Source organism: Macaca thibetana, chromosome 9 (genome assembly GCF_024542745.1).
Source record: "Macaca thibetana thibetana isolate TM-01 chromosome 9, ASM2454274v1, whole genome shotgun sequence".
In the NCBI taxonomy this organism is placed as follows: Eukaryota; Metazoa; Chordata; class Mammalia; order Primates; family Cercopithecidae; genus Macaca; species Macaca thibetana.
In genome coordinates, this window is record NC_065586.1 from 22,835,291 (window position 1) to 22,862,428 (window position 27,138).

The window sequence follows — 27,138 nt, forward strand, 5'->3', positions numbered from 1 at the left end:
GTACACTTATCATCATTTATTTTCTGTACCACCCATCTCCCTGCACCGTCCGCCCCCACCCCCACACACACACACCAACCACTAGCATCCATGAAGGGAGCAGCCTTCATCTATTTAATTCACTGATGCATCCCAAGCATCTAGAACAGTGTCCATCCCGTAGTAAGTATTTGAAGGAAAATAGGCTTGGAACTTGGAAAACAGAAGCAACAGTGGAGGCTTCCCTGTAAGAGCCTTCTATTGATACTTCTAATTCTTTATTATCTACAGAATAAAGATTACTTAAAGTGGGTAAAAATATGAAAAGGCAATGAATAAGAATAAAAATAACTATGCCTTTTATAAAGGCATAGTAAAAGGAGACAAGAACAGCCAGATTCACTTATTAGCAGTGAAAGGAGACAGCAAAGTAAAACTATTTTTAAGTGAATAAATAAAAGGTGAGAAGGCTAAAACAATGCCCGTAGAAAGGAACAGATAAAAATGGAAACCGAGAAGCAATAGTGAATTTTATAGAAAAATGTAACCCATTTAGTTGGTTTGGACACATAGCCTTTCTTGGTATACTGCTAATCTCTTTGACAGTTATCAATTTGTAATGCCTTTTGGAAATGAGAAAACTGTTTATTTTTGACATAGGAAATATTATTTTCAGCTAAATTTCATGTTATATTTATCCTGTATGCTTCTATCTAATTAATCATATCAAAGTTCCAGATTATTTATGCAAGTACTGAGAGAATTATTCTCCGAGGAGCAGACCCTACATATTAAAAGAATGTTTTAAACTATTAATTTATAACATCACTGCCATCTGTTGGATCTGATCAGAATTAGAGTTTAAGTTATTCCAAGAAGAAAAAGGGTTCAGTGTTTTTCACTTCCCTTTGGCAATGCTAACTAAATTTGGCCACTGGTAAACCATGAAAAAATTAGAATAAATGTTCAGAACTAATAAAGATTAGTATAAATGTTGGCTAGTTTTCAAAAGACGCAATTATCTTAGGAAATAAAATGCAATTAACAAAATAAAAATATAAACAGTAATAACTACAATTATTTTAATACCTATAGAAAAGTGAGAACTGATGTTTTGTTACAGTAAATGCATGATCATAAGTCCCTTGCTTACATATAGATCACATTAACCTTGATTCTTCATAATTATTCCATGCTATCCCCACGAAGAACTGAGTTATTTCCCTAAATCTTAGAGACCCTTTTCTTTCCATTTCTTTGCTTTTTATTTTTTAATTTTTGTACCCCTTTTGACTTTCCATGACAGCAGTGACCCAAGAAGGTTCTAAATGTTAGCACATAGATGGTGACTAAAAAAATTAATTGATTGATTACTGGCCCATTGCCAGCTTCTACAATACCAGAGACACAAAGCTCTTCCCCAGAAACTGTCTTGCTATTGTTTTCCCTATGGTCAGGACCGCACAAGGGAATATGAAATTGTAAGCAGTACACTCCAAAGGGACTCCACAAACAGATAGAATGCCCCCAAATTATATGGATGTGCATTTGAGTGCTTTGGAAACCTTAGAATGTCCTCGTTATATATGGATGACTTGTCATTTTACATTCTCAGTATTAAACATTCTCTTCACTAACATAGAAATAAAGCATTGACTAATTTTAATACTTATTAGAATTATTCATGGAGTATCATGCCCAAGAATGCCATGCAATTCGTAGAGAAAACTTTAGAACATATGCCACATACAGAACTTCACACAGGGTTTCAAGAAAAGTCAATACTTCATCTAGTGCTTCAAGAAAAATCAGTGCTGCATTTATTCACAGTGACCAAAGTCCTTATCAGTCATTTCAGTATTGTCAGGGAGGGGCATGATCTGAAGTGATTTCCTGGAATGTTAAATTTCTCCAGCAGAAATAGAACGCACTTTTCAAACCTTTTGAAAAATCTCTCTCCCATTCAGTAAAGTTGGCGGGAAGGTAATGTATTTGTGTATTTATTGTTACCATTTCTTTTATTCTATTGATTTTAGGCTAATGGTTATTCCTTAGAATTGCCTATATTTCATGGTGGAATGAAGGCTGAGTGCAGGGAATGACGATGGCCATTTTGAAGGGGGGAAAATCTCTTAAAGTTAGCAAAATACAAACCACAAGTTTCATTTTTCCTTCTCCATCCCTGTACAGGAAGAGATGAAATAGCTAGACATGTGTCCCATCACCCTTTGAAAAACAAATATTAACACCCTCTTCTTAGAGCACACTTCTTGGCCAGTTACACAGACCCACTTACATAAGTAGTCCTGTCATTTAGAATACTTTTTACTAAAGAAGCATTGGCCATAGAGATAATCCACAGTGATTTACAAAATTAAAACGTAGTCCCATGAAAAATGCAAGTTCATGTTGTAGACTTGATGTACAGGCTGCACTTAATGTTGCTGAGGTTGTACAGCTATTGTCTTTGTTGCATAGGGTTTTTCGTTTTCGGAGAGTTCCATTTTCCCTTCTAACAACGCAAGGAACTGCGTCTTCATACTGACCCCTAGTGGCCATTTAGGAGGATGTTGGGGGAGGGGCAAAAAAGGTAATGGAAGGACTGCTCTGTAGTTTAATGAAACGTACGTTAATTTAATTTGAAACACTCTCCAGTGTACCTGAGATAATATTTTCAAAACATTTTTAAAAGATTCCGATCTGAAAATCATTTCAACATGGTGCTTTTCGAGATAATATTCCACTGCTAAACGTGTGTTTAACAGATGCTTGTGTTTGACTTTGTCCCCTATTAAGGTGTAGTCATTTACAAATGTTTTGACGCATTCGTTGTACCGGTAGCTGGACATCTTCTGTGCTATATAACCAGATAGGATAAATGTAATACTCTTGGACAACATAACGTAAGAAATCTCATTGCTATTATGGTTACTCTAGAGTTGATTTTTTGCTCTTGACTTTGTGTAATAGATTTTGTTTTACGTTCTTATTTATATCACTTTGTTGCAAAACTCTAGATCATTTGAATTAGGATACTCACAATATGAGTATCTTGCAAGATAACATAGCTAATTTCATACCTTTTTAGGAGGTTTTGTTTTGTATTAAGGATGACCTCTGGAAGAACGTATTTAGCATGTTACCTTAAAAATCCTCTGGAATTAATAGATAAAATAAATGGGAGAAGTCCTCATGGTAAACCTGAGAATTATTCTTGCATTATTTCCGTCCAAGTTTACTGAGTGGATGCTTTTCATTTCTGCCCCTTAGAGCCTAGATTCCTCCCTGTCTGATGGAATCTTTTTTTTTTTTTTTTTTTTTTTTTTTGAGACGGAGTGTCACTCTGTCGCCCAGGCTGGAATGCAGTGGTGCGATCTCTGCTCACTGCAAGCTCCGCATCCTGGTTTCATGCCATTCTCCTGCCTCAGCCTCCGGAGTAGCTGGGACGATGGAATCTTATTCTAAACATTGGTTATACTGGATTGGAAAATTCATACTGAATTTGGAAAACACAGAATGAAAAGCTGAATTTTGCAATAGAACAAGTGGATTCCCCATCCCCATTTCATGTCAGTGGATGCCCACCTGACCTTAACCAACAGTTTGAATTTGATTAGCTACTGATTTTGTGAGGCCAAATGAATCCCATAAAATGTTCAATTAGAAAATTATCCATGCTACTTTTATTACCTACAGCGCAGAGACTGATATTTGCATAACCTCTTTTTAAAGTTGCTAGTACTCTCTTTCAGATTTCATTTCGAACATTACTGATTTTCAGAGGAAATCTTTATATTATGTGATTCCCCCCCTTTCACTTTGAAGCATACTTAAACCTATATAAGTTTATTTTTACCAACCCTTGACTTTTTATGTTAATCATTTCTCTTGATTTTTCTTCACTCTGGAAATGGTCCTTACCGCTCATTGATTACACTTGAGTGGAAAGGCTTGAGTAGGATTCCTGAGCAAACTGCCCCAGCTCCAGCCCTGCAGGTGTAGGAGATTTGGCTGTTTAGCTAAAAATTGTCTGAAAATGAAATTTTCCTGCACACACACACGTTTTGCAATATGATCTTACGTTTACATGATCTGAAACTCTCTACCCCTGTGGCTCACTGAATGTTAAGAGGAGGAGGATGATGATGTTGAAAGCTGGTAGTTATGGGCCACGTATTGAGCTAAGTCCTTCAGTGGAATATATCATTAAATCCCAGAGCGGTCCTATGGGGGAAGGAATATTATCGTCATGCCCATTTTGCAGATGAGGAAACCAAGGCCCGGTGCTTACTCACAGTTCACAGAGATGGTCTGTTCTGTAGATCCCCAGGGAGCTGGTAGGAACTGAACCTCTTACTCTCCACCCTGGCAACTTTTATCTCATTCTTTCCTCATCAATGCCTCCAGCACCCTTAACTTCTCCACATTTTCCCCACCAGAAATTTCCCTTGTGCTGAAATTCATGATCTCTTTGAATTCCTCCAGACTAAATGGCCAGCACTCCTTGTACTCACTCCAGTAGGCACCTTTGGAGTCGTCTTTCATCCCTTCCTTTCTCTTTCTCTTTGCTTCTGACCCTCCCTCCACCTTTTTCCCCTGGGTTCCTTTCCCCAGTCTCCCCTCTCCTCCTCTCTGCTTCCTCTGCCTCCTCTTCTTTCTTATTTTCCATTCCCTAAGGAATAATGTCCTAAAGCAAGGAAATTCTGTTGGTTTTTGTTTTCTTGAAAATACTATATTTTTTAAAGCTTAAGAGGTTGGAAAATGTAAAAAGTAATAAATTAAAGATCAGAAAACCATGTGTGTTTTTTTTCCCCGGTCTCTGTTGATTAACTTACTTTTGAGCAAGTTTTAGTCTCTCTGCATCCTGTCTTTTTAAACGATGAAACAAATGATCTACTATATTTTGTGCATGGAAGCAATCGCCCCCTAACCGTATCGCGGGGAGTCTGGAATCCAGCTTCCACGGGGGGCCAGATGTGATTCATCTTTATAGCTGTTATCATTTCATCCCTAAAGGTAGGGAACTTACCACCTTGAGTGTAGGGTTGTTTTTTTTTTTTGTTGTTTGTTTGTTTGTTTGTTTGTTTGTTTTGGTTTGGTTTGGTTTTGAGGGTTTTTTTGGTAATGATTCTACCATTATCTAGGTATTCTTTACCTGCTGCGCACTGTGCTAGGCTCTTGGGTACCATAGGAAAGGAACGCATCAGGCCTACATTTCAGTCAGGGAGGCCAGCAGTACATGAGTAATTTTAAAAAGATAATCGCAGAACGATTACAGTATAGGTAAACTTAAAACAGCATAATGTGGAGAGAGGACCATGGCCCCGGGTTAGGAAAGGGGCCTAGAGAATGATACATGGCTTGTCAAGGAAGGGCTCTCTGAAGAAGTGACATCTGAGCTGCTCAGAATAAACCAGTCCTGGCAAGCGCAGGGATTTTTGTTTGTTTGTTTGCTGTCGCACTAGAGCATTCGGCGTCCTTATTATTTAGTTAAGAATATCAACAACATGGTATCTCTAATTACTTTGGGATTGTATCCCTTGTCATTGACAGATATGTAAACAGGCTGATTTCCAGGCTATACAGAAACATTTGGTAGCTGCAAAAGTCATTTATTATGAATATCCTAACTCCTTGACCATCATTCCTATTTTATTAGGAGACAAGTCAGCCATGCAAAAGAGAGTTGTTCTTTGCTGATGGCAGACAGTTAATTACGAGTAGGGCATTCTAGCATTTGAAACAGAAGGTAGCATGTATGGAAGTGAAGTATTGTGATTGAACAGATAGGTCAATAAAGGCTCCGTGTCACTTGGGAGGAAATTACGTTTGATTTCCCCAGACTTTGATTGACTGCCTCAAAATCGGTAGCGAAAACATGCACGCTCTTTGTGGAAGTGCTGGGGTGGCGCTCGCTATTCTCTGCAGTCATGCTGTTCTCTTTGAGAAAGCATAATGTCACCGTGGCTGCAACATCAAAGTGAATTCGGAAGGTCTCAAAATGAAACCTGCTAAGGTGCATCAATATGATGTAATCAATTTGGTTTCACATATTTCCTAGCATTTTTTGGCATTTTTCTTATTTTGCTATAGATGCAAACACATGTTTTCCCCTGTGGCTAGGTTTTACTTTAATTGCGTTAATTTTAAAACCTTCATTTTAAGCATTTGCTTACAATTAATTGGTTCTCTCCCTTAATTGTGAAAAACTTCTTAAATAATATTTCTTTTAAAGAAGAACGTTCTCTGGGCTAGTTTCGTCAGTCCTGGAGTTCAGCCAGAGTTTGGGGCACATATACTAGCGTCCTGCAGCTGTGGAGCTGTGGTGGGATTATCCTTGTTCTGGACTCAGAAATTGACCAATTTAGCAAACACACTCCACTTCTTGGATCATTACCTTTGTTGAGAAACCGGCTGGAACAAGAGTCAGGAATTCTGTTTATAGCATTCCAAATCTGACTGTGACAACTGGGAGACCTGTTTATCATAACGTCCAGGGTTCCACCTGTCCAGACTTCCTGCAGCCGGCAAGGCTTAAAAACGCCAGCTCTGAGTCGCTGCTGCGTACACACCGCCCCTGACCACTTGCAGCGTGTCTGCCACCAATATGTCTTCCTTGGTGTGACAAAACTCACGGAGACATATGAAAAGTCATGCTGGTGGGAATGGTTGTAATCACTGTTAACAAACAAGGTTCTTATTGCCAATATCACCATCTGTTCCATCGGGTTCCACATATTACCCTGTATGTGGGCTCTGTTAAACAGATTTCTGTTCTGCCCAAGGTCACCCCTGATTCATGTTACCAGACATTGCAGATGGGTTGAATGTGAACCTCAAATTGCAGCAAGGATTCAACTCTGAAAGGTACCAAATGGTGTCATCTGGTGCACACTTAAATAAACAGAGTCAACAATGTCTGCAAAGACAAAATAGAGACATCCCTTGATAAAAGAGATGAATATATTCCCAAGAAGTCTAAAGTGCAAATTTTTATTTCTTGAATACCATCTAAAACTTACCTCACTGTATAATTGGAGAAGCATGAGGGCAGGGAGGAAATGGACCAATTTCAAGAGCAGCTGTAAGTGATAAAACTGGAAATCCCAGTGTTGCTGGATCCTATCCCTTCTTGCAAACTTAAAGCTGAGCTAAGCACTTTCCCCCTCCCTCCTCCTCAATACCGGCAGTGGATTTCTGCTCACTCACCTTGAGTTGATTCGAGTCAATTAAAATATATTGATCTTCTCAGCACCGAAAATATAAATGAGACTCAAATATTACCTCTAAGAGGTATGTACCAGGTACAGACATAGCACAGAGGAGGGAGTGATTAACAAGGAGGGCCATGGTGGTCACAGATGACTTTGCAGAGGAAGGGACAGGTAAGCAGAGAGTGAAGAATGAGCTAGTGTTCTCCTGCCACAAGTGCCAGAGGGATAGCGAAGGGTGTTTGGGACAAAGGGGCCACTAGTGCAAAGACACAGACATGAAGTCGCACAATAGTTTTAGTGAGCCATAGACGCTATTTGTGTTTGAATTTTCCCTCAGTGATGTTCTTAGTGTCCTTTCTGTAAGTGCTCTTTTATTGTGGGGCTTGGGCATTTGAATGAAAAATCTGCTGAATTCCATTCATGAGTGCTGCAAAATAACATTTTTAAATTGTTACTTTTTTCTGATGTAAACATTTATGCCAGAACATCATATTTTTAAACAAAAAGAAATGTGTATATTTAGCACACAAATGCTCTGAGCTCACGTTAAAAAGAAATCCAGTTTGGGGATCCAGAAGTGCCTCCTTGAGGAAAAGACATATATGCTGAGTTGTGAAAGAGGGCTGGGCATTGTCCTGGGGCAAGAGGATGTCAGGAAATGGGAACAGCCCTGGGGAGCCCTAATGTGGGAAAGAGCCTGGCCTATTGAAGGCTGCAAGAGAAGCCTAGAGCACGGAGCAACAGGAAGAGGCGGCCTGGGGTGGGGGAGGGCAGAGCGGGGGGCGGGGGGTGCATGGGGCTGGTGTGAGAAGTGGGGGCCGCTTGTGTAAGGCCTCAGAGGCCATGTCAGAAATTTGGGGGTAGGCCAGGGGTGGTGGCTCACTCCTGTAATTCCAGCACTTTGGGAGGCCAAGGTGGCAGGATTGCTTGAGGCCAGGAGTTCAGGACTAGCCTAGGCAACATAGCAAGACTCCATCCCTAGAAAAATAATTTAAAAATAGAACAAAAAAGTTGGGAACTTTATCATAAGCAGTGGGAAACTGTGAAAGTTTGAAGTAGGGGAGCAATGTGGTTATAATTTTAAAACATCACTTTAGCTGTAAGACGGAGGAAGGACTGGAGGGGGTGAGGAGAGACCTCTCAGGAGATTGTTTATATCAACCCACAGGACAGGGTGCTGAATTGGATTCTGTGGAGGATGAGAGAAGGGAGAGATTCGAGAAACATGGAGGAGGAAAATAGTCAGGACTTGCTAATAGATTGACGTCACATGGCATGTCAAGCTTCACCTCTGTTTACATATATCAAATGATATAAACAGATGTTTTTATACATTCCCATATTTGTTTTTTAGTTTGTTTTTTTCCCAATTTACATTTTAAACTCTTACTTGATTAAACTCCAACTGGATGGAGACTAATGATAGTAAATATCAGAAAATATTTTCAAATTATTGTGATGACATATGGCCCTATAATTCTGGATTTTAAAACAAAGCAGTTTGACTTCCATCCCATTCATTTGGATAATGCTATACTATTTGGGAAACCGAAATGTGTTTTAAAAATATGACAGGCTGCAGCTTGTGTACAGGGAAAAATACAACAGAATGTCTGAGGTTTGAAATAAACAGAATTAATTCAATTCTTTTTGGTTTTTTAAACAAACAATTTTGTTTAAAAAGAATTTTGTTCAATTCTTTTTTGTTTTTTAAAGCACAAATTCTGCACTCTACTTCTATATATAAAATTAGTTTTTTTAAGGTAAGAATAATAGTTTAATTTTCCACCATAATAAGTTAATCTCAGTTATTCTTTTTAGACTTAGTGCTGCATATAGTAAATTATGGGCAAATATGTACAGATAATGCAGGTTGTGCCAGCTGTGCCTGCAACATTCATCTTTCTGTGCTGGCATTTATGTTCAATTTAGTAAAAGCTATATTCCACTGTGTACTAGAATCTTTGGTTTTTTAAACAGCTAGGATTTTATGCATTTCCCTTTACTATCTCCATGAAGAGCAAAGAAAAGAGCAGAAGGTAGAGATATAAATGAACCAAGTCAAAACATGCCTTTGTAGAGGAGAAAAAAAGAAACAAAATCAAAGCAGAAAGGCTGAGTGTTCAGATAAACCTGATGTAAATTCCTGTATCTCCATGATCTAATTTTTCTTAGTTTCTTAGTTTACAAGACAAGCGAAAAAGATGATGTATGACCCTGCGAACTCCCTTAGTTTTCCAGAAACTCCCTGGTACACACAAAAGACAAAGTCTTTGAGAATTTATGGTATGCATTTACTTAAAATACTTCTGCCTCTATCCTGGATGCCATTGAAGTACCCTGCAGTTGTATGCTTTTTCTTAATTCTCCAGGATGTTTTAAAAAGTGAACATTCTCAAGGAAAACCACCAAGTGACAAAGGAATCATGCATTTTGGCCAAGGCATGTTTACAATGATTAAAAAATACAAGGTATTTGGTTTAAGGGGCTGATTGCATTAAATACCTGAAAAATAAGTTAAAGGAAAAAAATGATTTTTGAGGAGGTTAAGTATATATTATTAATTAGAAAATATGTATAATTTAACATTTTTGCTGGCAGTTGTAAAAAGTATTCAATATTTCCATTGTAAAAATATGAGATGTTTCTGATAAACTAATATATTAGAACCTCCAACTTTTCCCTCTTTCATAGAACCTAGTGAACACCATGCCAATTAATAATAGGAGAGAAGATGAAAAGTGAAATTATCTTAAGAATGCTTATTTTATCCCCTAGGAAAGGAAGTTAAATGCTGACCCCTGGGCTATTATAGTGAGTGATGCAGGGCCTTTGGATATTTTTGTAGAGGTAAATTTTGGTTACATGTCATCTAACCAAATTTTAATTTTAAGGGATGTCATCCTAGAGAAAGAATGGGAGATACCAAAGAAGGGTTAAATGTACAAGGACTGGAGAATGAGTAGAAATGAAGCGAGGCTCTGCTTTTGCCTTTGTGGGATGTGGTGTGTTTGATGGACTGGTTTATATAAGCCAGGTTGGGAGGTGGTCCTGCGAGGGTGACACCAACTGAACCCTTCATTCTCCAGAGCTGCTGTCCCTCTTCATTACGTTCCTGCCCAGTCACTGTGGTTCAGTTTCTTTCAGAGCTGGTGCCACAGCCACAGCCTCCTTACATCTACGGCTACCAGTCTTTTTATGGAGATTTCATTTACCTCCTCTCTGATGGACGATTGTCATAACTTCTTTTCTTGAGGTTGTGTGTCCTCCTTCACAATAAGCAAATTGAGGTGACAGTACCAAATTTAATTCATCACAATACAGGGTGATGGGCTGAATCATATAGCTTCAATTTTTTTTTAAAATTTTGGTTATTCTTATATAATCCTAAATGAAAAAAAGTGTCAAAAACGTAAAAGAGATATTCATATTATTGACATCTAAGTATTTTTACTGTCTTGACTTCTATTACTATGATGATTTAAATGGATTTTGAAAACAGAATTTTGGGTCTCCCTTTAAAACCAGGATGCTCTCTTTACCTTATTGCTTGGACCATCTCCTATTTATAGCACTTCCAAACATTAAAGAACATAACTAAATTATCTCCCACTCATTAAAATGCTCTCATTTTTATTTTTACTACCTATGAGCTTTAAACTGATTTTCAAAACCAAGACAGCTGGTGTCTGGAGCCCTTTGACCCTGGCTTGATCTTGGAAGCTAAGCAGGGTAGGGACTGGCTAGAACTTCCATGGGAGACTGCCTGGGAAAACCGGGTGCTCAAAAAACAAGGGCTATTCTGTGCTCTTAAAAGAAGATTCAGGTTACCTAATTGTGAAAAAATGTTAGCATATTAATAGTAACTGTAGTCTTTTTATACTAGAGACAGGAAATTTAATAACTGAATATGCCTACATTACTAAAATTATCTATTTATATCCATATCATGACTTTGATCTTTAACGTTTAATTTGTAAAAGCAGTATTCTCATGCAGAATGATGTGCTGGTTCTGTGAACCTTTGCCTACAGTTAACAACCTGATTGGAAGAAGAGGAAGACAGGCCAATGAATTTTAACTTAAATCAGGAGTTCCCATGCTCACTCATTCCTACTTTGTAAGGCTTTTGTTTTCTTAATTGGTAGGAATATGTTATCTTCAAGAAAACTTTCTAAGAATGTTATGGCTCATGTGTGGAATCATATAAGAGTTTCTTTAAATAGAATTTCCTGGTCTTATAAGTAAATAAAAATAATAATAATGGTTGTACCATTTTTTTAAGAAGTAGTAGTCATCTATTTCTGAGGTTTCTAAAAAGTAGGAATGATATATTTTTCTATAACCAAAAGCTGTACAAGTAGAAAAAGAATTATTTAAATTCATTCATAGCTCAAAATTTTCCAGACTCCATTTAAATCACTAGCGCTCGATTCTGGGTTCACTGCATGGCAAATTAATTTATTTCTAAAATTGTATTTCTGTACTCATTTGTTTTAGCAGCTCAGTTGCATGCTCCAAAGATAATTTTTTGAATTCAGATGAATCACATTCATTTCTCCTTCATTTACTCAGCGCTGCTGCTGAAGCTGATGGTATTGATCCATTAATAAACGTCCTGTCTAGTAAACGAGATGGAGCCATTGCCAACGCCGCTACGGTATTAACGAACATGGCCATGCAGGAGCCCCTGCGCCTGAACATACAGAATCACGACATCATGCATGCCATCATCAGCCCACTGCGTTCTGCAAACACAGTCGTGCAGAGCAAAGCTGCTCTCGCTGTCGCCGCAACTGCTTGTGACGTTGAGGCCCGGACAGAGGTGAGGATTTTAATAACATGTGTTCTCGCATTTTTCTGGTTAGTACCTATTGGTGAATTCATCTGAAACATTTTTAAGTGATTGGACCTACCTATCGTTTAAGTCCTTCAACACTGGTAAAACAGTGGAAAACAAATTGGCATTGTCTTGTCTTGTTTGGTGTATTAGCAAAGAAGGTGGCCATGCCCGATTCCTCAAAGATCTAGAACTAGATGTACCATATGACCCAGCCATCCCATTACTGGATATATACCCAAAGGATTATAAATCATGCTGCTATAAAGACACATGCACACGTATGTTTACTGCGGCACTATTCACAATAGCAAAGACTTGGAATCAACCCAAATGTCCATCAGTGACAGACTGGATTAAGAAAATGTGGCACATATACACCATGGAATACTATGCAGCCATCAAAAAGGATGAGTTTGTGTCCTTTGTAGGGACATGGATGCAGCTGGAAACCATCATTCTTAGCAAACTATCACAAGAACAGAAAACCAAACACCGCATGTTCTCACTCATAGGTGGGAACTGAACAATGAGATCACTTGGACTCGGGAAGGGGAACATCACACACCGGGGCCTATCATGGGGAGGGGGGAGGGGGGAGGGATTGCATTGGGAGTTATACCTGATGTAAATGACGAGTTGATGGGTGCTGACGAGTTGATGGGTGCAGCACACCAACATGGGACAAGTATACATATGTAACAAACCTGCACGTTATGCACATGTACCCTAGAACTTAAAGTATAATAATAATAATTAAAAAAAATAAAAATAAAAATAAAAATAAAAATAAAAATAAAAGGTGGCCATGCCTTGTAAACCCAGCAATTCTGTTTCTAAGTATAAACCTAAGAGAATCTGTTGCCTCTGTGTACCAGCAAGCATTGTTTATAATATCTAAACAACTGAAAACACACCGATTGTCCAGTTGTTAAGAAAATGGATAATGCATTGTGCTGTAGCCATAAAATAGAATCACATGTCAGGGAAAATGAATGAGCTACAGCCCCACATGTCAACAGAGATGAGTTCACAAGCATTATGCCAAGCAAAAACAAATTGTAGAAAAATACATACTTATGATTCCATTTATGTAACGTTCAAAAGGATGCAAAGCTAAGCACTATGCTGTTTTGGCATGCATACATATAAGTTAAAACTATAAAGAAAATTGAGGGAATGCTGAATCCAAAATTCAAGAAAGTGGTTGCTTCTGTAGGGAGAAAGGGGGGCATGTAATTGGGTAGAACACCCAGGGGTTCAGTGTCATTGAAATGGTCATCTCTTAAGCTGGATAGTAGACAAACAGGTGTGCTTTTTACTAGGACTCTTTAAATTATACATGTGGGTTATATGTACTCTTGTGTTTCTCTTATATTTCTTGTTTTTAAAACATACAACTGCATTTATCTGAAAATGTATTATATAAAAATGTCCTTAATAATTATGGTGATCCTATTAAATCTTCAGAAAAACTTTATTTAGGCCAAGTGCGGGGGCTCACGCTTGTTATCCCAGCACTTTTGGAGGCTGAGGAAGGTGGATTGCTTGAGGCCAGGAGTTCGAGGCCAGCCTTGGCAACATAGAGAGATCCACATCTCTACAAAAAGACTCTACCTCCTAAAAGAATAAAAATACAACTGAACTTAAATCAACAAACATCTTTTTATTTTTCTCAATTTTCTCACATTTTCATGTCACCACGGCACTCATTTGAACAGCCTGGACTTTGTTCTTCTCTGTCCCATAAAAATAACAAAACCAATGTTTATTGGGCATCTGCTATGTGCCAGTGCTAAGCACTTTACATGTATTTAAGCCTCATTTGAGATAGGTATGTTTGTAATCCCCATATTACAGATAAGGAAAATGAGGCTTAAAGAAATATGCTCAAAGCAGAGTTGGTAAGAGGCGAGTCAGGGATATGAGAATACATCTGGGTCTAGAGCCCATGCTTCACACTATGCTGTCTGCTCAGACAACTGCCTAATCTTTTTCTTCTGTCTCTTTGATCTCTATTCCGTCTCCCTTGTTTGTTCCCATTGACTCACTTCATTTGTGATCACCCACTCAGGTAGTGGTAGACACCAGATATGTATTTACCAACTACTGCGTGCCAGGTGCTCTGCTGGGTATCAGGAGCACAGTGACAAACAAGGGTCCTGCTTATACCTCCATGCAGCCTGCAGGGGCACCCACCTAGTTCCTGGAATATGCGGGAGACCCTTTACTTTTTTCCCTCCCCTCCTATTCCCCTTTCTGGCTCCAGGCTGATCTTTCTAACCTGTGACCCTGGTCACAGCATTGCACATCCTCAATGGGAACGTTAAGCTGCTCAGTGCCATCTGCAGGGCCCCTCGTGACCTGCACCTGCCTACCTAAAGGTGTAAGCTCCAACGCTGTCCAGGTGGAACTCTTCACTCCAGAAATGCCACACTGCTTGTAATTGTGTCAGAATGCTCTGCTCTCACAGCTATACCTGCTTGATTTCCCTGCTTTCTCCCTTTTCCCCCCACCTGATAAATTCCTATTTCTCCTTCAAAATCCAGCTCTACCCTCCTGTCCCCTAGGAGGCCTTTCTTCAGTTTTCAAACTAGGGTGCATCTTTCTCTATGCTCCCATTGCAACTTTTGTCTTCCTTTTTTGAATTTTATGGTTCTGTGTAAACGACTACAAGCTCCTTGAGACTTTAGGGAAGGGAACTGAGATTTTTCATCCCTGTGTTCGTGTCATTAATATATACCTGGCACATAATATATGCTGAATGAACAGTTGTTAAATGAATGAGTGAACATATAAATGGAGGAATTAATGAATAAATTAAATATATGCCTAAAAGACATGTGGTGTTAGATTACTAGCTCGTATTATACCTTATCCTTGCTAAGCATGAGGATGCTTCAAGTGAACTTTCTAAGCTGTCCAAGTAATGTGTGATAACACGTAAGCCCCACCAGGGCCCCTGTGTTTGCGATGAGAGTGACTGAAAGTGGAACAGATTCCACGGGGATCTTGCCTTAGGATACTACACATTCAAGCTGGTGGAATAAGAACATTCTTTTTATCCTCCAGGTGCATAGATAATGCAGCATTACATTTTAGACATGAGACAAGAACTCTGCCCAATCTTTTTTTTTCTGATTGGAATAATTTTATACATGAGTGATGTCTTTTAATTATGTAATTAATGGAGTTCTATCCAATTCTTTTCTTTTTCTTCTCCTCTTCAGTCCTTTGAGAAATGAAGAGAAGACACTGTGTATGGATAGCAAAGATGGGTCTTTCCCTGGAGAATTGCTTGAGTGTTGCTTTGGCTGTGGTGCTGACTTAGTGGCCATGCACAGTGACATGAGGGGTCCTGGCTGGCATCGGTTCATCCAGCCTCAACCTGAGGGACTGTGTTAACTTCCTATTGCCACTGTAACAATGACCACCACTTAGTGGCTTAAAGCCATGCAAATCGAATATCATATGGTTGGGGAGGTCAGAAGTCTGGAGCTGTGTCTGATGTCCTTGCCCTTTCAGCTTCCAGGGGCTTCTCACGTTGCTTGGCTTGTGACCCTCCTTGGATCTTCGAAGTGCATCACTGCAACCTCTGCTTCCATCACGTCTCTTTTTTCTGCTTCCAGCATCTTCTGTCCCCCTCTTGTAAAGAACCTTGTGATTACACTGAAACCTCCTGGCTAATCCAGTATAATCTCCCCGTCTCAAGACCCTTAATCATCTCTGCAAAGTCCCTTCCAGGGATGAGGACATCTTTGGGGGCCCCTTATTCTGTCTATCACAGAGCCAAATGAACAGTCAGTGTTCAGGAGCAGAGTGAATAAGCATCGGGCATCCCACATGTGGGCAGTGAGAAGATAGACTCCTGCTGCAGTCCCCATCCCACGTAAAATCAGGATGACCTCCCTGGGATACTTTCCTGGGGCCCAAAAACCGGGCTCCTGCGTGTAAGGGTTTGCAATAGATTTTTTCCCCACTGAATTTAATAAACCTAAAGATAGACACATTCTAAAGCATTTTTACATAGTTAAAACTTTTTAGCAATCAAATAATGAGATTTTTTCAGAAACACAAATAGTTTACATTCTATACTCTCAATGTGTAACATTTTGGTTTCTGCTTTTAGTTAAGAAATTCTGGTGGGTTGGAGCCCCTGGTAGAGCTGCTACGCTCCAAGAACGATGAAGTGAGGAAGCACGCCAGTTGGGCAGTGATGGTCTGTGCTGGTGACGAGCTGACGGCCAATGAATTATGCAGGCTCGGGTGAGTGGGTGCCATCTCAAGTTTCTGGCTCAGATGAAGAGCAGAAGATGGAGAGGCACACTCTTCAGGCCCAAAGAATTCCAAGCCAAGTCTCCACTGCTCTCTCAGTCCACAGAAGTTCTGCATGTTCCCAGGGCATGCCTTGGCTTGGAGGCAGAGGGGTCCCCATTCATCGCATCTGAACGCTCCCTCACTGCCCTTGAAAAAAACACCTTCAATATTTTTTTCTAACCCCTTTACCTTGATGAATGCTTCTCTTTTACTTTCTTCTGCTACTGCCAAACAAATTCTATTTGTCTCCCAACTTTCAAGGCTAAAATTAAATGGGCAAGCTGTGTCTACCACCTCTATTTCTTTCTCACCCATCTCAAACCTTCACCAGAATTCCACATTTCACCCCCCTCATCAATCAGTTCTGTTGACCAAAAGCAGATGAATTTATTGCCTTTAACACATCGGCGAATAGGGTTTTAAGTTTTGTTTCGTTTCTTTCTTTCTCTCTCTCTCTCTCTTTCTTTCACCTGCCTTTCTTCCTTCCTTCCTTCCTTCCTTCACTTCCTCTTTCTTTCTTTCTTTCTTCTTTCTTTTTTCTTTTCTTTCTTTTTTTCCTTTTTTTTTTTTGGCAGAGTCTTGCTCTGTTGCCCAGGCTAAAGTGCAGTGGTGCAATCTCAGCTCACTGCAGCCTCTGCCTCCTGGGTTCACAATTCTGCTGTCTCAGCCTCCCGAGTAGCTGGGATTACTTTTTTGTATTTTTAATAGAGATGAGGTTTTGCCATGTTGGCCAGGCTGGTCTCGAACTCATGACCTCAAGTGATCAGCCCACCTCAGCCTCCCAAAGTGCTGGGATTACAGGCATGAGCCATCACATCTAGCCCCAGGTTTTAAGTTTCTATAGACAGGTTTCATTTATTAATTTCTAAACATTTGGATTCTTTGCATATATTGTCCAGTTAGATGAAAAAGTTGAGGTCCAATACTAATTTTGCTTTTAGATGAACAAAGAACTTTTTCCCCCAAAAGCGTCCTTTTCACCTGTTTGAACATGAGTTACTACTTGGCATATGTATCCTTAAGAAGGGCAGATTTGTCTTCATAATTCTGTCAGTATTACTTTATCTAAGAGGGTGGGGGAGGCTTTAAGCTCCATCTCCATTCTTCCTTCAGGGTCTGAAGTCAGTATATAAATGGAGACTCAGTATTCGATGGCTTGTATAAAGCGAGTAATGCTTTTTGCTTTTATTGACAGGGCTTTAGATATCCTTGAAGAAGTTAACCTATCAGGAACTCGGAGAAATAAATTCAGTGAGGCAGCTTATAATAAGTTGCTCAACAACAATCTTTCCCTGAAATACAGCCAGACTGGCTATTTGTCATCAAGTAACATAATTAACGATGGATTCTATGATTATGGTCGGGTAAGTGACAGCACTTATTTGCAGTTTAGTATGTACAATAATAATTTGTCTTTAATCCTGATGCCATTACATTGCAATTTCATAATCACCTAATGTAATTTATATATTTTTACAGGCGAAAACTTGAAAATCAGCACTTCATTCTTAACTTTAGTTATAAGATTTTGCATTTTTTCGTTCAGTTTTAACTAGAATCTGCTTACTTGTAATTAAATCAGCTTGCCAGTGGCAGTCTCAAGTTTCAGATAAGACACAAAAAAAGAGCTGGGTGGGCATGGTGATGCATACCTGTAGCCCCAGCTATTCAGGGGGCTGAAGCAGGAGGATTACTTGAGACCAAGAGCCCAGGAGTTTGAGGCTACAGTGCACTATGGTTGTGCCTGTGAATAGACATTGCACTCCAGCCCAGGCAGCATAGCAAGACCCTATCAAAAAAAAAAAAAAAAGTATAAAAGAAGGAGCAGGTGACACGGCTCATGCCTGTAATCCCAGAACTTTGGGAGTCTGAGGTAGGAGAATCACTTGAGGCAGGAGTTCGAGATCAGCCTGGGGAACATAGTGAGACCGTGTCTCTATAAAAAACTTTAAAACATTAGCTGGGTATGGTGGCATGTATCTGTAGTCTGATCTACTCAGGAGGAGTTAGGAGGATGACTTGAGCCCAGGATGCAGTGAGCTACGATCACACCACTGCCCTCCAACCTGTCTTTTTTTTTTTTTTTTAAAGTAGCATTCAACATTTGGGGGTTCTATTATTTCTATTACATGAATGTTGAGAGAAGTGAGAAGCTAGAAATTAAAATATTGAGGACCCTTTTTACATGATTGGTTTAGTCAGTATTTTCTACTTCTTCTGGAAACCAAAAGCAATGAGGAGAATGGGGAACACGTTTAAAACCCACAAATCCCATGTTAAGCAAAACTAGGAAGCAGATATGATCTGCAGACTTCAAAAAATGTTAAGGGTTGCCAAAAGCTCCCAAGATCAAGCAGAAGCTGTGCAGGAAGAAAAAGGAAAAGGAAAAAAATATATCACAGAGAGGAACAAGGGAGCTAAAGATGGCAGAGCTCAGACAGCAAGCACCACGAACACTGTATACTTCCTAAGGTCACGGGAAAACTCAGAAGTGCAAAAGCTGTAAGTGTGGTTTGCCAGGCAGGTGCAAGAACTCAGGACACGGGGAGTGAGGCTGACAGCAGAAGCCTTCTTGGACCAATTTGGTTCCAAGAAGCAGAGGAGACAGGGCCATACGTCACATCACTGAGTCCCGGTTGCAGGAAGCACTCTCTCTAGCGGAGAACTAGAGAAAATTTGAATAATTCAAAACAGCTTGCCTAAAACTTGACTCTTACTCTCCCTTCTGCCTCCCTCAGCTCCTGCCTCCTTCACCTCCTGCCATCACCGCCATACCCTGTAACACACATAAACCACTAAGAAATGGCTCCCAGGAAGCCCATCTCCTTCAGTGATAATAATTTTAAAAGAATGTTGCAGCATCAGAACAAAGCAGCTTTAAGAAAACCAAGGTGGGGCCGAACGCCATGGCTCACACCTGTAATCCCAGCACTTTGGGAGGCAGAGGTGGGCGGATCATGAGGTCAGGAGATAGAGACCATCCTGGCTAACACGGTGAAACCCCGTCTCTACCAAAAATGCAAAAATTCACCAGCCATGGTGGCGCATGCCTGTAATCCCAACTATTTAAGAGACGGAGGCAGGAGAATCACTTGAACCCTGGAGGCAGAGGTTGCAGTGAGCTGAGATGGCACAATTGCACTCCAGCCTGGGTGACACAGTGAGACTCCATCTCAAAAAAAGGAAAAAAAAAAAAAAAAAAAAAAAGAGAGAGAGAGAGAGAGAAATGAGAGGCGCCATAGAGGGAGATGAGAGCGGGCAGAGGCAGGGTGAGGGGCCCTGAAATGCTGGGGATCCCTGAGATGGTGGGCGGTTGCCATTTTAGAAGTTGTGGTCAGGTGGGTCTCACTGAGACAGTGATCATTTCCAAGCCAAAACTTGCAGGAGGTGAGGGCCTTAGTCCCGGGCAAATCTTGGGCTGGGGAAGTCCTGGGCAAATCTGGGGTTGTTTCCTAGGCAGAGGAAACAACCAGTGCAAGTGCCATGAGGTGAATATATGCTTGGCATGTGCTAGGCACAGCAGGAAGGCTGGTGCAGCTAGAGCTGGCCTAGCAAAGTGGGAGGAGAGCAGACCGGAGACCAGAGAGCTAACGAAGGCCAGGTCATGTGAGTCCTGGAGAACATTGGAAGGATGTGGCCTTTACTCTGAATGGAACAGGATCCATGGCAGGTCCTGGGCAGAAGAATGACAGAATCGATCTTATTTTAAAAGGCTCACTCTTGCCTTCTTTCCAAAGAACCATGAAACGTATCTTGGATGAGAAAGGGATTCAACTATAACTTAATTGGACAAAGATCTCAGAAGTCATCTAGTTTAGCCCTCTTCCTCCAGGCTGGTGAAACTGCCTGCACAGGGCTTTGTCTGGCCTACTTTTAGATACACTCAACACTTTTAGTCATCTGTTCCAGTATTCAGTTACTTTTGCAGGCAGTCAGTTCTCCCTTAGGTATATAGATGGATTTGCCAATCCAAATACTTCCAGGGGCCAAGATGATAATGATGGGATGAAACAGCTGAGTGTAAACCAATCGAGATGATAAGGAACTGGATCTGTCCTGCCCAAAGGCAAGAACATCCACAAGCTTCAGGTTCCTATTTCTAATTTTATGTATGTATATTGTACATGTGCGTGTATGTGTGTGTGAAATGAGACAGCGCAAACAGCTGAGAACATATTCTGTCTGTATTCATTTTCAAAAATATGACCCATGCAGATACTACTTTTTGGTCCTTAAATTATCTTACAGATAAATCCCGGCACCAAACTGTTGCCTTTGAAGGAGCTCTGCTTACAAGAACCAAGTGACCTACGGGCTGTACTCTTAATCAACAGTAAATCTGATGTGTGAGTCTTTGCAGGGAGAGGGGAAGCAGGGAAGCACACACTGCTTGTTGTTGTTGTTTCTCCATCAACATGTGAATATGTGAAGATTCCCAGACTCTTTTCTCCTGTATCTAGCACCTCCATGAAAATAAACACCGGCTCATAAACTCATAGCCTGACATGGAATAACCATGAAATAGCCACCACTGCAAATCAATGTGCTCTCTGCTCTCTCTTTGACTCCATACTGCCAGTCAGTTTCAAGTGTGTTCTGAAGTCAAGGCCTCTTACCATGGAGTCATTGAAGAAAGTGTAAATAGCAGCAAACTGAGATGAATCCTGTTTACAGTTCTCCAGGACTATGTGCTGGAGTACAGTTACCACCCAACATTTTTCTTCTGAAATAAGAAGTAAATGGTAGAGATAAAAATTAAAGCTTCCATGGTCTTCTTTAAAATGATCATGGCCGGGCATGGTGGCTCATGCCTATAATCCCAGCGCTTTGGGAGGCGGAGGCAGGCAGATCACAAGTTCAGGAGATCAAGGCCAACATGGTGAAACCTTGTCTCTACTAAAAAATACAAAAATTAGTTGGGTGTGGTGGCACACAGCTGTAATCCCAGCTACTCGGGAGGCTGAGGCAGGAGAATCGCTTGAACCCAGGAGGTGGAGGTTGCAGTGAGCCGAGATTGCACTGCCACTGCTCTCTAGGCTGGCAGCAGAGTGAGACTCTGTCTCAAAAAAAAAAAAAAAAAAAAAAGAGAGATCATGTATATCTATATATCCATATAGTATTTATGTGATACATTTTATACAAATAATTTCTGTTCTAGCTTACGAAAGGCTTTATAATAGTCTTTTTGCAGTGGCTCACGCCTATAATCCCAACACTTTGTGAGGTTGATACAGGCAGATCCTTTGAGCTCAGGAGTTTGAGACCAGCTTGGACAACACGATGAAACCCCAGCTATACAAAAAATACAAAAATTAGCCGGGTATGGTGGCACATGCCTGTAGTCCCAGCCACTTGGGGGACTGAGGTGGAAGGATCGCTTGAGCTCCGGCGGTCAAGGCTGCAGTGAGCCATAATCGCACCACTGCACTCCAGCCTGGGCGACAGAGTGAGATCCTGTCTCAAAGAACAAACAAAGAAAAAATAACTTATCCTTTATACTTCAAAAATAGTATGTCACTGTTAAAAGTCAGCTCCATGCTGGGCTTGGTGGCTCATGCCTGTAATCCCAGCACTTTGGGAGGCCGAGGTGGGTGGATCATGAGGTCAGGAGATTGAGACCATCTTGGCTAACACGGTGAAACTCCATCTCTACTAAAAATACAAAAAATTAGCCGGGCGTGGTGGCGGGCGCCTGTAGTCCCAGCTACTTGGGAGGCTGAGGCAGGAGAATGGCGTGAACCCGGGAGGCAGAGCTTGCAGTGAGCGAGATCGTGCCACTGCACTCCAGCCTGGGCGACAGAGTGAGACTCTGTCTCAAAAAAAAAAAAAAGAAGAAAGAAAGAAAGAAAGAAAAAAGTCAGCTCCAGTTATGACTTTTGGAAAAAAATCTGTTTTGTGGACTAAAACCATAATCTATTGACAAATAGATTATTGTAATCTATATATAATTTTAAATGTGTAAAATTTTAGTTCTCCACCTTCATCTATGGAAGATAAATCAGATGTTGGTTATGGACGAAGTATTTCTTCTTCATCTTCCTTAAGAAGATCAAGTAAAGAAAAGACCAAGTAAGAAAATGATGTTTTATCTATATGCAAATAACTTTCCCTTCAATTTGAGTGTGAAAAAATGTTTTAGATTTTAGATTTGGGCAACTTGGTTTTTATTCTTCTTATGGTAATACAGTTGCACAATTGCCTTTTACATTGCTATAGGAAAGATCTCTGGAATGGGAGCCAGGAAATCTGGTTTCACATTCGATTTCGCCCTGTGGACCTGCAGTGATTTGGGCCACATGACTTAGTGTCTGTGTGGGTTTCCTTTCCTTAGCTGTGGATGAAATAACGCCGGGTCCCTGGCTTCATGATGGGGAAAAGAATCAAATTATATAATGAAATAAAAATTGTATAATGAAGTAAAAATGCCTTGTAAGCTCTAAATGCAAATGCAATGTATTGTTATTTTCCATATGATTGAAATTGGTTGTGGTTTTTTTTCAAATGACAAGAAAAAATAGTTATCATTTTAGTGCTGGATTTGGATCTCCCATAGAAGACAAATCGGAGCCAGCTTCTGGACGAAATACTGTTGTCAGCAAAAGCGCCACCAAAGAAAAAGGATGGAGGTAAGAAAGTGTCCTGAGTTCCTCATTACCCAGCCAGACTGGTGGAAGGGAGGGGTGGCTCTTCAGTAGGAAGCTTTCTTCTAACATCACTGTGTTGAACCAGGCAAGACTCATGAGATGCAATTAAAAAGGAACTTGATTTTTGTCTCTTACCATCTCTTTAAAACTTACCTGAAGAGAATTGTCTTCTGGCTCTGGCCAAAAACTCAGGTCACTTGGATCACTTGTAGGAACAACAGAGTCCTACAGTCGCTTTAACTAAAACATGACAACAGGGACAGCAGTCTTTAGACAGCCCTTTGACAGCCTAACCCTGGGTAACCAACTTGGTGTGAGGGTTTCTGCCTCCCGCTGCTGCCTTTTGCAGGTGGGGAACCCCACACCCAGGTGTGTGGTCCTGCTCTCTCTCCTCCCGCCCCACTTTTGCTTCCACGGCCTTCCCCGCCTCCCTCACTGTCTCTGACCCTCCATGGGAAAAGGAACGAGGAGGAGGAGAGGCAAATAGGGCAACGCTCTTACTTGGTTGGGACAATTGTAATGTCCTTTTAAGGTCTGTGCATTGTTTTTTTTTTTTTTTTTCCTGAGGCGGAGTCTTCCTCTGTCGCCCAGGCTGGAGTGCAGTGGCACCATCTCCTATCTTGGCTCACTGCAACCTCTGCCTCCCGGGTTCAAGCAATTCTCCTGCCTCAGCCTCCTGAGTAGCTAGGATTACAAGTGTGAGCCACCATGCTTAGCTAATTTTTGTATTTTTACTAGAGACGGGGTTTCACCCTGTTGGCCAGGCTGGTCTCGAACTCCTGACCTCGTGATCTGTCTGCCTTGGCCTCCCAAAGTGCTGGGATTACAGGCATGAGTCACCCTGCTTGGCCCTACATGTTTACATATTTTTAAAACATACTTCTCCTGTGAGAACTTTCCTGGATTATTTGAAAAACTGTATTGAGTTATGGTAGACTTAAGCCTGTAAGGGCCATGGTGGCATTGGAGGCTGTGGAATGTGGATACCAGACCCCTGCTTTCCAAGGAGGCTGGGCCCCAGGTCTCCCAAGGCGTAGGCAGTGGTTTGCCCTCCTCCTTAGACTGCTTTATTTTCTGCTCTTTCTTCTCTGTTGTTACAGTCTCTGCTGCTCAATATTCTCATCAGTGCTTCTCATCTGCTCCTGTGGTTCCAGTCCCATGCTTCTGCTTGCTCTCTCCTCCCCTTCCCTGTCCTTCTCTTCCTTCCCTTCCCTTCCCTTCTCCTCCCTTCCCTCCAGCTTCCCTCTCCTTCCCTTCCCTCTGCTTCTTTGTATCCCCTCCCTCCCCTCTCCCTTCCCTTCCCTGTTCTTCTCTTCTCTTCCCTTCCCTTCCCTCCCGTCCCTCCCTTCTCTCCTTTCCCTTCCCTTCCTTCTCTCCTTTCCCTTCCCTTCCCTTCTCTCTTCTTTCTCTCCTTCCTTCCCATTCCCTGACCTACCTTCTTCTCTCTCCTTCCCTTTCCTATCCTCTCCTTCCTTTCCCTCCCCTCTCTGTCCTTTCTCTCCCCTTTCCTTCGCTTTCCCTTCCCTTTCCTTCCCTTCCCTCCCCTCTTTCTCTTCCCTCTCCTCTCCTCGCTTTTCCTTCCCACCCCTTCCCTTCCCTCCCCTCCCCACTCCTTTCTTTCCCTCCCCTCTCCTTCCCCTCCCTCCCCTTTCCCTTCCCTTCCCTGTTCTTCTCTTCTCTTCCCTTTCCTTCTCTTCCCTCCCCTCTTTCCCTTCCCTTCCCCCTTCTCTCTCCCCTTACTTCCCATTCCCTGACCTACCCTCTTCTCTCTCCTTTCCTTTCTTCTCCTCTCCTTCCTTTCCCTCCCCACTCCTTCCCTTCCCTCCCCTCTCTTTCCTTCCCTCCCCTCTCTTTCCTTCCCTCCCCTCTCTTTCCTTCCCTCCCCTCTCTCTTTCCTTCCCTCCCCTCTTTCCCTTCCCTCCCCTCTCTTTCCCTTCCCTCTCCTCTCCTTTCCTTTCCTCCCCTTCTCCTTCCCTTCCCTACCCCCTCCTTCCTTTCCCTCCCCCTCCTTCCCTTTCCTTCCCTTCCCTTCCCTGTTATTCCCTTCCCTCTTCTCGCCTTCCCTTTTCTCCTCTCTCCTTCCCTTCCCTCCTCTCTCCTTCCCTTTCCTTTCCTTTCCATTCCTTGTCCTTCCCTTTTCTTTGTTTTGCTCCGCCCTACCCTTTGGCCTCTCTGAGCTTCTCCCCATTGGACTAAAAGCTCCTCAAGAACAAGGACATGTTCTTATTTGAATAATTTCTTTTCATCCCCTGTATTTAGTGCAGTGCCTGACTGGCACTCATAGGCATTCACATTTATTCAAAAGAACAGAAATCCAAACTTTGGCAGGAAAAGGTTATTTCTGACAAGTTCCACACTTGTAAACGATGCATCTGGAGCAAATAGGTTACCTTCTCTTTATCTCTGTTTCCTCATCCATAAAACTGAAATAAAAATAGAACTGTTTTCATAGTGCTATTGTAAGCCTCAAGTAAGTCACTACGTGTGAAATGCTTAGTGCAGTGCCTGGCACATGGTAAACAGTCAACAAATGTCAGCTCCTGTTGCTATTATTATTGTTGTACTAAGCAGTTGCAAGGAGCCAAAACCCACTCCAACTGTACAAGGATATAAAGGAATTCAGTGCAGGGATGCAGAGGGTCCTCAATGGGACAGGTGACAACTGCAGGGCCCGCCCATCTCTCTTCCTCTCTCTCTTTCTCCCTCCACCTGCATGGTAACTTACTTGCACTTGCTTCCTTGCTTGCTTTTTTTTTAACGGCCTCACCTCTAACTGTAGCTTGCATGTGGCCTTGGTTTGCTAAGGGACCAAATCTGGCCCCAATTCCAAAACAGCCTTCCAGTTCAAAAGCCTGGCAGCAATCAAGTACAATCTCTCTCTGTCTCTTCGCGCATTTTCAGGAGACTCAATCTCATTTTCACAGGCCATCCGGAACGTTGGCTGCCTCTGAGACAAGTGTTCCCCTTTAGTCCACCCAGCTATGGCCCTGGGAAAGACTCAACCTTCTGCTGCCTTGCTAGGGACAGGCCACTTGACTGATGAGCAGCCACAGGACCCTGTTGTACATATAGTGCTTCAATCAAAGTGCACCTTTCCCTCTGGTCCTCACCCAGACGGGTGAGCACATCAGCTTTCATCTTTAGTTCTTCTGCTCTTCTTGGATTTTTAAAATTGTCTTATTTTTCTTACAGCTCAATCTGGTTCTTAATCCTAAACCTTTTGGGCAATCCTTCTGGGTGGGAACTCACTTTGTGTACTTGCGAATATCAAGCTGCTAATCTTCACACAGCTATAGTTTGCTTTATTGTGATATTTGACACTGACATTTTCCGTAACACTGTGAAGCACTCACATCTTGATCTCATTAGATCCATGTCACTTTGTTCTATGGATAAATCCCTTCATTTTTGGCCCTTGGTGTTATCTTTTCATCCTTTGCAATACTGTAAATATCAGTGTTCTCCAAAAGTAGTACTCCTATTCCTACTCTCCATAGTTTTAGCTCCCATTCCAAAGCTGAGACCCTTCTCTTGAGTCCAGACCTGTGTGTCCAGTTGCCTGGTGGAGTCCTCTGCCTTGCCACTCTGAAGGCACCTTAAGTTCAATATGTTCCAACCTGAACTCATTGTTCATCGCAGCTCCCAAGCTCCCTCTCCCTCTCTTCCCTATGCTTGCTCCTGTTAACCATATTCCCATACAATCACCCATGCCTAGGAATCATCTTGAAGTCCTTCTCATTTATCCCCAATATGGAATGACCAAGACAGTCCTTTCCACTCTATGTCTTAACTCTCCTACATCTATTTCGTCCCTTCATTTTCACTTTTACTTCCCCGGTTCAGGCCTTTTTGTTGTATGTCAATCACAACAACCTCCTTATTGTACTGTAAATCCTCCCACTTTCACATAGCCCTACATAAACCCATCCTCCATGCATGCGCCCCCAGAGGTGCGAGCCCCCACCTTTTTTTTGAGACAGAGTCTCACTCTGTCACCAGGGTGAAGTGCAGTGGTGTGATCCCGGCTCACTGCAACTTCTGCCTCCCGGGTTCACGCAATTCTCATGCCTCAGCCTCCTGAGTAGCTGGGATTACAGGTGCGTGCCATCCATCATGCCCAGCTCTTTATTTTTTTAAATTTTTA

The 27,138-nt window shown here is 41.6% G+C and overlaps 2 protein-coding genes across 4 annotated transcripts in view; both read left to right on the plus strand.

Annotated features, from left to right (window-relative positions):
- The window catches only part of MSRB2 (methionine sulfoxide reductase B2), a 456,570-nt gene that overhangs the window by 314,294 nt on the left and 115,138 nt on the right, over positions 1-27,138 (plus strand). The window lies entirely within an intron of this gene.
- ARMC3 (armadillo repeat containing 3) overlaps positions 1-27,138 on the plus strand; it is a 114,305-nt gene that overhangs the window by 62,600 nt on the left and 24,567 nt on the right. The window contains exons 11-16 of one of the 3 annotated variants that reach the window (XM_050804051.1): positions 11,769-12,018; positions 16,163-16,299; positions 17,546-17,714; positions 20,599-20,696; positions 22,321-22,419; positions 22,860-22,976. In XM_050804051.1, the coding sequence (XP_050660008.1) occupies positions 11,769-12,018; positions 16,163-16,299; positions 17,546-17,714; positions 20,599-20,696; positions 22,321-22,419; positions 22,860-22,976 (870 nt within the window). The remainder of the gene's footprint in view (positions 1-11,768; positions 12,019-16,162; positions 16,300-17,545; positions 17,715-20,598; positions 20,697-22,320; positions 22,420-22,859; positions 22,977-27,138) is intronic. The other 2 variants (XM_050804053.1, XM_050804052.1) reach the window with 2 other exon arrangements.